General features: G+C 40.6%; 1 protein-coding gene across 2 annotated transcripts in view; it reads left to right on the forward strand.

Moving 5' to 3' along the window:
• The first annotated feature begins 292 nt into the window (after positions 1 to 292).
• The window catches only part of LOC123765229 (squamous cell carcinoma antigen recognized by T-cells 3), a 31,608-nt gene continuing 18,550 nt past the window's right edge, over positions 293 to 13,350 (forward strand). Inside the window, exons 1-8 of one of the 2 annotated variants that reach the window (XM_045753712.2) lie at positions 293 to 1,068; positions 2,904 to 3,030; positions 3,244 to 3,348; positions 4,146 to 4,300; positions 6,032 to 6,283; positions 9,676 to 9,808; positions 9,956 to 10,138; positions 12,708 to 12,881. In XM_045753712.2, coding sequence (XP_045609668.2) covers positions 820 to 1,068; positions 2,904 to 3,030; positions 3,244 to 3,348; positions 4,146 to 4,300; positions 6,032 to 6,283; positions 9,676 to 9,808; positions 9,956 to 10,138; positions 12,708 to 12,881 — 1,378 coding nt within the window. In that variant the 5' untranslated portion in view covers positions 293 to 819. The remainder of the gene's footprint in view (positions 1,069 to 2,903; positions 3,031 to 3,243; positions 3,349 to 4,145; positions 4,301 to 6,031; positions 6,284 to 9,675; positions 9,809 to 9,955; positions 10,139 to 12,707; positions 12,882 to 13,350) is intronic. The other variant, XM_045753713.2, reaches the window with a different exon arrangement.

Raw genomic sequence — 13,350 nt, forward strand, 5'->3', positions numbered from 1 at the left:
CTCTATCTTTTTAATGAGTCTTTCATGTGGCACTGTATCAAAAGCTTTGCTAAACTTATTTGGTTGTAACAAATAAGTTTAGTTAAACTTATTTGTTTGTAACAAATAAGTTTAGCAAAGAGTTTAGAGTTACAAATTTCCTTGTTTGCAATTCTGCATCTATGTATGTACTTTTTCTAAATAAACAAATATTATTATTATTCAAATTCCCCGCCTCATGGTTCCCGTTCTCCTTAACGGGGTAGGTGCGAGAGACGAAGACGTCCGTCATGACATCCTTCGCCATACCTTCCGCTTCATTCGTCATGTCCGTAGCCTGAAGAGACTGTAAAGTATGTGTCCTGATGAAACTGTGGCCTGAGGAGACTATAGAGACCCCATCTCTGCTATTTCCCGGTATCCGGCAGCCGGAGCCCATCCGATCCCTCGACCCTCGTCGCCCCTTCAACAACAACAACGTTTAGTGGAGTGTGTAACTCCAGGCAATAGATGGCACTGTTATTATGCCATCTGGCAACCTCTTAACTACACGTTGGGGTTGTGTTAGTATCGGCTTGAGATGCTTTCTCGTCCTTGTAGCGAGTGTTGAGTGGTAACAACAAGCATCAGCTGGGGGGAACTGCAAGCACCGCTGGGACAAGCCAAGTCGCTGGGTTCAGCCTCAAGTGTCTTGACACACTCACAGGGACACACTCACCAGGACACACTTGCGGTGGAGTGCACCAGTAGCAGGGAGGTGGGGTCGCTGCTGGCTGCTCTACACACACTGCGTTCTCATAGTCCAAGGTGGTGCTATATTCGCAGTTTATCATAAGGATCATGACAGATCCCGGAGAGGACATGAAAGGCACCCCGGGAGGAGGGAAGACGTTGGAGGGCACTCCAGAGGGAGAGGAGATGATGGAGGCCACTCCTGAAGGAGAGGAGATGATGGAGGCCACTCCAGAAGGCGAGGAGATGGAGGAGGACGCTGAAGACACAGACTCGGACTCCCAGGATGAGGACGATGACGTTCAGGATAAGCGGGAGGAAGAACTCAAGCAGAAGGTGAAGGACCTTCAAAAGCAGGTAATTTTTGCTTGTTAATATACAATATAAGCATAATTGTGTAGAAAATATACCGAAGAATATTATACATTGGTTAGTCGTTATAGACGATGTATATTTAATAAAGTCACTAATACTCAAAGTATTGAGTATTATTGGGTGTCGCCCCATTACTGGTATTTTCTCCACTACAGGTCACATCATTCACAAGATGATTTGCCATTGGATTTTAAAACCAAGCAAAACTTAACCTATCTGAACCTAACCCGAGCTAATATATCATAACTTAATGATGCATACTGCTTTGACAATCTAAAAACAAGCCTTGTTGAACCATCTTTTGTGCAATTTGATGGTTGTCCAACTTCGTGATTCACTTTACTATACATTGTTCCTCTATGAGCTTTGAGTTTCAAAATGGTTATCGTACTATAGTATTGGCCCATTCCAGTAGGCATCTTTAACCGTCTGCTGCAACATGGCAAAGACAGAACAAAGACAAAAAATCATTTTGCTGCGTCATCGGCACCGATCTGAGAGAGACGCCTCTTTGTAAAGTGACATGAAACTGGTGTCTGTGCTATTTGTTGCTGAATTTTTGTTATTTGGATCTAACACTGTCTGCTGGCTATTTATCGATGATTTTAACTCATTTACTTGCTTTTCCTTAAGTCTGATTTACAGATAATCATACAAAAAGTTTGTGATTAGTTTCATAGTGGTATTTCAAGTTGTTAGCGGTGATGACGGATCAGCAGGCTTGTACAGTGCTGAACAATTTGGAGGATGTTGATCCAGAATTTCTTCAAAAGATCAGATTTAACACAAGGAGCAATGGTTTCATGCTCGAGTCACAATGCAGGACTGAAAACAGATGATGCTTTTTCATCCACAGGGTTATAAACCCATGGAACTAACTACCTGCTGAAGCCATATATACCAAAACTGTTAAGTTTTAAAATTCAGCTGGAAAATCATCAGGACAAATGGGAGACTTTTGACAAGCCACTGGCTTCCTGTCCTCATCGTGGACCCTAGTGTTAGTAATAGCACTCTGGTAAACTCGGGGTAAATACAACATTTATAATAGTCATGAGTCAATCAGATTGGGAGAGTGGTTATCTTGAGGTTATCTCGAGATGATTTCAGGGCTTTTAGTGTCCCCGCGGCCCGGTCCTCAACCAGGCCTCCACCCCCAGGAAGCAGCCCGTGACAGCTGACTAACACACAGGTACCTATTTTACTGCTAGGTAACGGGCATAGGGTGAAAGAAACTCTGCCCATTGTTTCTCGCCGGCGCCTGGGATCAAACCCGGGACCACAGGATCACAAGTCCAGCGTGCTGTCCGCTCGGCCGACCGGCTCCCTGAAGGTTCATTTGGAGGACATATTAAATGATTTGGTTTCCCTTTGGGAAAGGAAGTCTTAGGCTTACTGAGGTCTGCCAAGGCCACTGCTGACCTTTTCCAGGCTGCAACTCACAACAGTTGCTTAATTCCCAGGTAAATATTTACTCTATCAGAGTACGGGTGAAAGGAAACTTGCCCAAATATGTTTGTCCTGCTGTGGGAATTGAACCAAGATCCTTTTGGTTGGATTGAGTCAAGTTCTCTGCTGAGTTTTCTGACCATTGGGAGGGTGAGGGTGACTAGATGGCTTGGAAAGTTGTTGGTTTCCTTGGGGTATAAGATCACTTTGATCCTGACAAAAGAGCAGAGTCCTGTAAAGGCAACAGGTGCAAACAAAGGGAGCTACTATTCAGAAAAGGGAGTTTCATTTTATTTAATGCTTGATTTAAACAAAAAATTGCATATCGGTTTTATACTTGTTTCAATAATATATGAATGCTTTTGCAGTTGGAAGGCAACAACCTATATTATGATGGGCATGTAAATCTAATAGCAGTGTTACGGGAACTCTTTGAACTTGAAGAAGCAAGACACGCTAGACAGAGAATGAGTGAGGTATACCCTTTGACACCAGGTAAGGTAATACCATGAAGTTTGTATTATGATTGCATATAGCAGTGCTTTGTATTTGGTCTAATTTAATGCTAATTAATGGTTAATACTGAAGCCTTTTTCAAATCATTAATTACACTTATAAGTATTAAAGGCCTTAAAATTTGTGTGATTTTGAAGTTACATATTTATATTTTTGGTGGCCAAGTTTATTTATGAAGTGTTTTAATAATAGAGTTGTGGTTGGACTGGATTCGAGATGAGCAAAAAGTGTGTACATCAGACGAAGAGAGGCAGTACATTGTTGAATTATTTGAACGTGCAGTAAAAGATTATACAAGTAAGTACTTTTTTGTTATCACTTTAAAACACATTAGGTAAGGTAGCATATTGAATGGTTTAGCACACTAATCCAAATCTTATTAAAAAAACAATGTTTAAAATTGTGTCTATGCAAGTGATCATCAAAATGAAGTGTCACAGCAGTAACAGTGCTAAGTATAGTACACAGAAGTTAAGGTTTTGAACATGCAGTATAGGTAAATAAGAGTATGTGTGGGTAATGAACGAATTGCAGGACAACTAAGCAAGCTATCCCAGGTATTAATTATCAGATTATTGACCATTATTAAGTGAAATAATAATCTATTAGTAGAATTACTTCATAGAAAATTATTGTGTGTTCCCATAATTAAGTACATTGAAGAAGGAGTAGAGTAGATGGCTTTCACCAGATCTAATGAGGATGAGTAGACACACAAACACAATATACACAGAAAATGTGGAAGTCTCAGTGCAGTAGTGCAAGAGACTCCAAATGTAAAATAATTAATCCTCAACAATCCACCAGATGTGGACATAGTGGCATTGGAGATCTGCAACCATAGACAAAATGCTCATTTGTGTCTACAATCCACCAGCAAACACATGGATGAAGGAAGAAATTTACAATCCAGTAGGCAAAAATTATTTGATAGAGCCCACTAGGGTACCCAAGGTCTGAAGGGTTACCAGGTGGCTAGCTTGGGAAGCCACTGAGGGGACCGACCAAAAAGACGTTTCATTATATTTGACATTAGATTTTAATATTTTTATTCAAGTGTGGAAGAGGAGCCTAACCTTTTTTTCGTTTACAAGGTGTGCAACTGTGGGTAGAATACGTCATGTTCATGCTGGGTAGTGGTGACGTGGTAGCAACCAGAGCCATTGGAGAACGTGCTCTCACTGCTGCAGGGACTCACGTTGCAGAAGGTGTGTTGACATGGCAAGTTGTACTGCTGGTGGAGAAGCAGGTAAGCATATCAAAATGACCTACTGTACTTGTATAACTAAAGAAATTTTGATGAACATGTGTGCAGAATCCAGAATTCTTGCAGGTAATGCCACTTATTAACAAAAAACTTTTAGATGCGTTTACCTGTTAAACTTTGGAATTTATTGTTGTCTAAAATTCTAAATGTGATTGTTTTATATTTTGCTGAATGCTGTATTCTCAAATGCAGTAGCTGATTACTTCCAGCAAAGTAAACATTACATATAGGCAGTATGCTGTACTCTTTTGCTCCATTTGTTAAAGAGCAGAGTGACCAGGTGAGACTTTACAGTGGTGTTAACATTGCTGTAGGGACTTCATGTGTGATGTCGTGTGATTATTGCTTACGTCGGATTCTTGAGATCAAATTCCTTATTTGAATAAACATTTAATTTGAATGATGAAGTGTACTTTGTGTAATAATGACAACTGTTTTAAATCGCAACAAATCCTGAACTTTTAACTACATCTCAGTGGGGCTTACAAGAAATGGTACTGCATGTCTCTTTACTGCATTGGTAATTGATGATCATTGATCTTGGTGTGACTAACATAAATATTTGTGTTTTTGAAACTTACATTCATACTTGCACTTTTGCATGTATGTGGTAATAGACAGCATAATAAAAAAATAATTGATGTAAAATGTTTATGGATTAAGCTATGAACAAAATGTTATTGTCAACGGTCAGAGCACCGAAGTCAGAGCTTGAGACGGCTGTGTGCAGCTTTTTCCAAGTACTGTAGGTTTTTATTGCAATTGCAGTTTCAGCTGATGATTTGGAGGGGTTAATATGCCCTCATTGCTGATAAAGGAACAAAATTTCCAAACGTTGATGCCCCAATGACTCCCACAAGAGGGTCGGATTGTTTGAGTTGATTGTCAGGTTTGACCTGGTGAAAGAGTTGGTTATTCCAGATTTTCCCCCTCCCCACCACCACCACTCCTTTCCTGTCTGTTTCTGCCTTCTTTAGATGGAAGGCAGCTGTGGTACTGTCATTGAGGTCTCTAAAAGTGGCTCTCCACCTTCCTCTCTGGCCAAGGCTTCAGGTTTGGTTTTGAGTTGGGCTTTGATCCTGGTCTTAACACTTCTGTGTCTTGAAGAGACACAGGTTTTTAAGAGTCATTGTGAGGGACCTTTAGTTTTCATTTAACATGAACTGTGGCCTTGCCTCTTGACCGGAGGCCATGTCTCCTGGTTGGGAATATGCTATATTAACCATTACAGTTTTAGCTTGATTCCTTTGCTTCTATCTCTTCCCCAGATGTGTTTCTGGGTCCTTGTGGTTCTGATTAGCCCATTTTTTAAGGTTTCTCAGATCTGCTTTGCTTCTGTATATGCTAGGTGACACTTCTTGTGGACTTACTCCTGCTGCACATGGCTAGGACTGCACATGTGCAAATAATAAATTACAATGTCTTCCCCACATGGCTCAGAACTGGTCCCTGTGGTTGATAGCTGTTCTGAGTTTACCAGTGTTGTATACCAGTGCTTAAGCTCAAGGAGCTACCGAGTGATTTCCTTCTTATCTCTACTCCACTCCAGTCCTTCTTGTTTTTATCATTTGAATGCAGTATAAGCAAATTTCTGGGGAGAAGAACTTTGTGCCTTTTTGAAGCCAATCAGGGAGCCACTGGAGTGGACCCAGATATTGGCATTTCATTACATTCAACACTGATTTTGATAACAAACTGTTTACTGGATTTCAGATATATGCAGGCCTACAGAAGGCTGGTGCCATTCAATCAGAAGAGGAGGTAAAAGAGCAAGAAAAACAGCTTCATAGAATCCAAGGACTGCTTCGAAGACAGATGAGGGTTCCGCTACTGAACTGTGATTCAGAGTCACTCCTTGAGGAAGCCTCGGAATATTTTGATGGTAAAGTTGACTCTCATATGAAAGAGGATCTAAAAAAGACTCAGAAAAAATTAAATGAGAAAATTCCTTATGAACATGAATTGGTAAGCATTTTGCTGTGATTCTTAGTCTCTCTAAAATTGAATGTGTTTCAAAGGAAGATGCTCTATGAGTGTCATCTCTAGACTAATTATAATATACCTATGAAAAGATACCTAACTTTGTTGTACTGGACTGATAATTTGCATGCATGTTTTTTGTGACCCTCTATTTCATCATTAGGCACTACAGTACTGCTACTGCACTGTTATTCCTTTTATTTATACTGTACAGTATACTATTATAAATCAGTATCAGTAAACAGTGTATACTGTTAAGTGTACAGTATATAGTGCATACTGTGATACTCATCATGGCCCTTGTGGATTTGTTCATTTATACTGTTAAGCTTCTCATGCATTGAAGATCTCTAGTTACTAGTTTAGTTTATTATGCACCCTATACCCATGCTGTAGGTGGTAGTGGAAAGTGTTACACACAATGGGCTCAGGGACTGAACCCCAAAATTCATTTAGCTAAGCAAGTTAGTCTAGATGAGCTAGTTACAAAATTTAATGTACTGTACTTGTATATTGTTACATCAGTATGTGTGTTTCTACTTGGGGTCAGTCTCTAAATTAAGCAACTTACAAATGTGGAGAGCTAGTGTCTCCACACTTAAGATCTCTGCAGTCAATTTTGTCTTTTACTGTTTGTCACGGGTAAACAATGCAAGCAGTGGGATCGAAGTACAAAGCTGGACACTACACAGTTCTCATATGACACGGACTCGTGTGGGCTCTGGTGTGGCATTCAGGGTGGCTTTTATTCGAACACAGAGTTGGGCATCAAGCTTAGATTCATTCCAGTTACAGGTATTCAGTAATTGAGCGGCAACAATTTGTAGAACGCTTTTCTGACCTCAGCCCTTCACTCTGTACATGGACGTATTAGATACCCAGTCACCCTCTACAACAGTCTGTTGCACCTGATAAGTCATATGGTTACATCTTTATCTACAACAATTCTCACTATTACAACTTAGAATCAAGCAAATTACACGTATCGTGATTCTGGGGACACGCGGCAGTTAACTTGAATGCAAAGGAGTGAGTTACTTACAACAACAGTTCTGGATAGAGATTGACACTAATTTGACTGCATTAGTATGATGCACATTCCCAGGTCAATTCCCGGGTTAGAATTAGGCTTGGTGTGACCAAATGACTTTGCTCGGGTTTCCCTTTGTCCAACGGTCTGATAAATGAACGAGCGAATAACAAACAAGCACAGATGCCTAAACCAATGGCAGTCCAGTACACAAGTCAACTAGGTACTCTTTGTCAACTAGACAAAAATACAAGTTACAGCTTCGTATCATCCTTTGCAGATGACACAAAAATCAGCATGAAAATTACCTCTACTGAAGACATTGAAAAACTACAAGCAGATATTAATAAAGTTTTCGACTGGGCAGCAGAAAATAACTGTTTAACAGTGATAAATTCCAGGTACTCGGGTACAGTAAAAATGAGGACCTTAAAGAAAATTCTGTGTACAAAACATAATCAAATGTGCCCATAGTAGGAAAGCAGCATGTAAAGGATCTGGGAATAATGATGTCTGATGACCTAACATTTAGGGAGCATAAGAAAGCAAATATTGTGTCATCCAGAAAAATGATAGGATGGATTACAAAAACCTTCAAATCCAGGATCCCATCACAATGACTGTACTATTTAAATCACTTGTGCTGTCCCTGTCTTGAGTATTGCTCAATACCTGCTTTTCCCCTTCAGAGCAGGAGAGATTGCTGAAATAGAGGGAATACAGAGAACATATATAGCATACAGAGACATGATAAAGCACCTAAATTACTGGGATTGTCTCAAAGCTCTCCAAATATACTCCCTAGAAAGGAGATGAGTGTGTTATCAAATAATATACACGTGGAAAATACTGGAGGGCCAAGTACCAAATCTACACAGTAAAATAACAACATACTAGAATGAACAATATGGAAGAACATTCAGAATAGAGCCAGTGAAGAGCAGGGGTGCCATTGGTACAATCAGAGAACACTGTATAAACTTCAGAGGTTCACAGTTGTTCAACATACTCCCAGTGAGTATAAGAAATATTGCCGGAACAAATGTGGACACAATCAAGAGAAAACTAGATACTGTAGTTATCTTCAAGAAGTGCCAGACCAACCGAGATGTGGTGAATGTGGGCCTGCGGGGTGTTCCAAGCATCAGCCTGTTGGACCAAGCTCTCACAAGTCAAGCCTGGACCCAGACTGGGCTAGGGGAGTAGAATAACTCTTGGAACCCCATCCAGGTACAATCCCAGGTTTTATAATGTCATAGAAAAGTAGTCATGGGGGTTGGAGTCCTGACTTTCAACTGACCGTGTGAGCCAACCTTTCCAGACTGGGCCACGTAAAGTCACTCTGGAGTCTCTCTCTCTCACCATCAATGGAATTCTGGAACTACAGAGTTCCATTTGATAACTTGTATACTCTACTCTGGTTGATCATAAACTGGGTATGCAATGACCCTTACCAATTGATCTAGCCAACTAGAGGGCTATTCATAGATACCCAAGAATGCTGACCCTTTCAAAAACCCCTTTCCTTGACCCCTTTTAGAAAACCATGTATTGAAGCGTATTGAAACAACTCTTGAGTGAGCCACGGTGGTTCCCTGATTTTCCCTTCCTTCCAGGTAGTCAAGTGAGTTGTGTTCATGTATCTGATCCAGAACTTACAGCTCAGACCCCTTGTAGGAAGGGTGAACCCCTTTCCTCACTTTCCCCAAATGAGTTGGGGAAGGACAAATGAACTCGCGCTAGTTTTGAGAAATTCAATTGTTTGTTTACGTGGTTTAAGGAGTTCATTAGACAGGAGTTCACTAGTTCATTATGAAGCTTTAGTCTCTTTTTAAACCCAGTAGGGGAGTGTTTTGACTTGCTGACTTTCTGGATGCATTCCCTGGCGAGGTGACAAATAGTCGCCGCTCCCACTAGATACTGTAGTTATCTAGTGGGATAAGAGGGGTTATCCAGTTATCAGAGGGACGAGGGGACCCACATTCCTATGAGGATCTGGGTCCAGGTTCTGGCTCTGTTTCACCCCAGTCGATTTCGCAACACCACGGCTGATGCGACCTAGTGGATAGGAAACATCTCGGTGTATAGCTTCAGGAAGCCTCTGGGGCTCGCCCAGAAATAGGCATTTCATTACATCCAACACTGGTTTTGTATGATTGCATAATGTTTTCACATCCACTTTAATATTTTGTAAAGGGGAGGTTTTGACAACTTACTCGACCTCTTACACTATTGTGGTTGTATATTTAATCTGAAATTCCTTCATGAACAGTAATGGTAGGAATGTGTTATGCAGTAAAATATATTAACCCATGGTTTAAAGAATCTATTCTTTCATTGTACTTAGCTCAGAGCTGAAAATGATGTCGACAAACTGGCTACATATCGACGTTATATTGCGCATACGAAGGAAACGGATAATCCTGCTGCTGTTCAGAGTTTATACGAAAGAGCTGTCACCGATCACTGTCTTGATGTTGGTAAGAATACGCTGGTTTGTTAACTATTAAAGTGTTGCTTAAATACTCCACTATTTACATGAACCTGATATAGCATTTATTGGAATGCTTATTGTTACACAAGAAATACAGTATCATGTAAATATATTTGATATACTTTATTCACAGGTTTGTGGGAGGAATATGTTACTTTCATTATGCATCAGTTTCCTGGGTTAGACTATGTTGTTTTACCCGTGTGTGAGCGCAGCCAGAGAAACTGTCCATGGTCTGCAACCCTCTGTGAGCTCCACATCACAGCTTTGCAGATGTTTCAATCAGAGAATGAAGATATTACATCTAAAGTAAAAGGTGAGAAAATATTTCCATTGTATATAAGAGGCTCTTAGACAAGTTCTTGCAAGAAGTGCAAGACCAGCCAGTCTGTAGTTGATATGTGGTCCTGAGGGCTGCTCCAAGCAATAGCCTTTTGGACCAAGTTATCACAAGTTGAGCCTGGCCTCAGGCTGGGCTCCGGGAGTAGGATGACTCCCGAGACCCTCTCCAGGTATGCTCCAGATACATGTATATATGCTTGTACTGTGTGTACGTATGTGCATGCAGGATCTGCAAGCCTTGATGCCCCAAGCATGATCAATGCACAGCACTATCTACTACTGTTTGGCAACATTTGCTTAGCTGTGCCAGTAAGGTAAGGCAAGTAGCTGGCCTCATCAGTCACCATGTGCACTGTTGGTGCTGAACTTGTATTTCGCCTGAGCCGTCTTCACAAGTAATGGCTTATCAGGCTGTGACCACAATGACAGATCACACTTTGTGGTTCTGGCTTCTGTGGCCCCCTGACTGAACCAGGTGGCTGCTGATTTTCCATAGTTTCATGTGGTGGATATTAAACATCTTATTTTGGATACCTGTGCCAAATATACAATAGCTTTCTGATACTGTAACCTCTGCTCCAGCCATCAAGAAACTAGTCTGTATGATTGGTTTGTACACTTTCTAACACCTTTCAATTACAGTTTCGGGCCGGGTTGGGGTTACTTTGTGATTCTTGGACAGCTGTTTTTTGCTCTCTTTAACACCATCTTTCCAATTGTTTTAAGGCACTCCTCTTAAGGAATAGAACTTTGTTTTCAGTTGTTACCTGGATGATTAGGGGTGTGGTTCTCTCTGATTGCAGTAGGTGCAAATCCTGGTGTCAGAGTGATTGGCTGTTTGGTACAAACATGTACCAAACATGTATGTACCAAATTGCTGTGTACTTATCTCGCACTTAGCTCTGCAGTCTTCATTGGCCTTTCTTCCCATCAATTTTGTTGCATATTGCATATACTTGTTCTCTTTCCTATAGGTAATGGTCCTCACAAACTGATGCTTTCCTGGTTTGAAGAGACTTTGTCCACATGATGATCCATATTTATGAGACCAGTCATTCTTGTAGTTTTCCTCTTCCTCCTCTTTCTGGTTTTCAGGTTGTGTCTTGTGTGGTGATGCATGAGACAATCATGTGAGAATTGTCCATGCCTTCTATCTGTTAATGAGCTGCTGTTGTATTGGTCTGGGGGTTTAGGTTCATTGATTGCAGGGAGCCTACTTTCTTTCTGCCATGAATGACTACAGTACAGTATTTATCCAATGAAGCTCTTTTGTTTTTGTGGCTTCTTTGTCTAGTGGCTGCTGTTAATGGCTTCTACAAGTGACTCAAAGTTTCCTGTAATGTAGCTCAGCTTTTTCATCTTTGGTGCCTTCTTCCCTGCTCCTTCACTCATTTTGTCTTGGCTTTAGCAGGGCTATCCTTCTGGTCAGCCACGTTCTTTTATCAATTTCTTACCCCATTAAGTATGCTGTTCTGGCTGCATTCTTTAATAATATGTCAATGCATTATTCAGATCTGCAGTTTTTGGTGCTCCAGTAGAATGCTCGTGACCAAATAATTTCCTGCTACACCTCTTCCTTAGTATGGCTCTATGGCTTTGGGGAGGGGTAACATAGATTCAAATACTGTATCTTGATGTCTGGCTGGGTCTGAAGTCCAAGTTAGCTGCTTGATACCTGCTTGATGGGGTTCTGGCAGCTGTTCTACTCGCCAAACCCGGCCCGAGGCTAGGCTTGACTTGTGAGAGCTTGGTCCAACAGGCTGTTAGAGCTGTGTTGATATTCTTGGATAAACTCTATTTTGTTCACCTTTTAATTATTGTATACATGGTTTCCTGTTTCAGGTTTGCTTGTCTTGTGATATGTTATGGGTAAACATATCGAGCACTGGTAAATAAACTCTGGGAGCCACTGAGGGGGCAATCCCAAAAATAAAGCATTAAGTATATTGAAGTACCTTTTTCTGGGGACCCCTTCAATGGCTCCCTTTTTCCTATTATTTACCTTGCTCACCTGTGGGTTCTGGGGGGTTACATTAGGCTCAAGTATGATAGTGGTTCTTTACCAGGCCCTGGTTTGACCAGCGATACCATCTGGTGGTGGGAGGAGGAAATGGTACGAATTTGTTTAGTGTATTTAGGATATTTTAATTTTGTTTGGTATTCATTCATATAAAATATTTCCCTGTGTTTTGAGCTTTGTGACTCATTTTCAGTCATTTTGGTGGAGTTTCCTTGTGTGTGGTCTTAAGACACACTGCTGCCATTTTGAGGGGGTATGATTGTGATATGGGATCCCAGTAGGTTATAAGATGGTCACAGATCCTAGGTGTACCAGTGCATAGGTTTTGGGGAGCCACTGGTTTTTTACTCTTGTATAATATCCTAAGCTAATAATCTTACATATGTTATCATTAAACTGTGTCTGCCAGTCTTACCTGGGGAACAGTGATCGAAATGCTTATAATAAATTCGGCAATTTACTTCTTTGCTTATTACAGTATACGAGAGCAGGTGTTAAAAAGATTTTGTTTTTTATGTAACAGGTGCTCTGGAGAAAGGCCTCGGTTGTGGTATTCAGTCGGGGCATGAAGCTACTCGCATGTGGATGGCGTACCTCATATATTTGCGGAGGCAAATCCCATGGGATGAGCCTCATGAACCTCAGCTACGAGCTTTTAAAGAAGCAGGAGAGCAAGCTATACGCATGATTGATGAGCGTAGGTATTACCATAACCAGTTAGATTTACACAAGTTTTGAAAAGGATAAAAAAAATTGTATGCTATACAGTATATGATTTTTATTAGTGAGGATGATAAGAGTGGAATCTGTCATTTAGATAAGTTTTATTCTTTATTATTTGCAGAGTGCAAGCTTTTGAATGCAGATTCTGACCAGTGTACAGTATGTGGAGTTCAGAGAATGGGAAGAGATGGAAATATACAAGTTAGGGAGATAAGTTAATAAGAAAATGGTTGATCACAATATAAAAAAAAGGTGGGAGGATATTCAAATTAGGCAATTAAACAAATATAAACGGGGGGGGATGATGCAGTTTTAATATTTGCCGATAAGTTCCTTAATGAACAGATTTAAAATTCTCACATTAGAGATAGAAAACCTGAAAATTCTAAAGTCCTGATTATGTATCGGCATTATAATTTGCATGCAAGCCATATACCTATTTC

This window comes from Procambarus clarkii, chromosome 33, assembly GCF_040958095.1.
Source record: "Procambarus clarkii isolate CNS0578487 chromosome 33, FALCON_Pclarkii_2.0, whole genome shotgun sequence".
Classification (NCBI taxonomy): domain Eukaryota; kingdom Metazoa; phylum Arthropoda; class Malacostraca; order Decapoda; family Cambaridae; genus Procambarus; species Procambarus clarkii.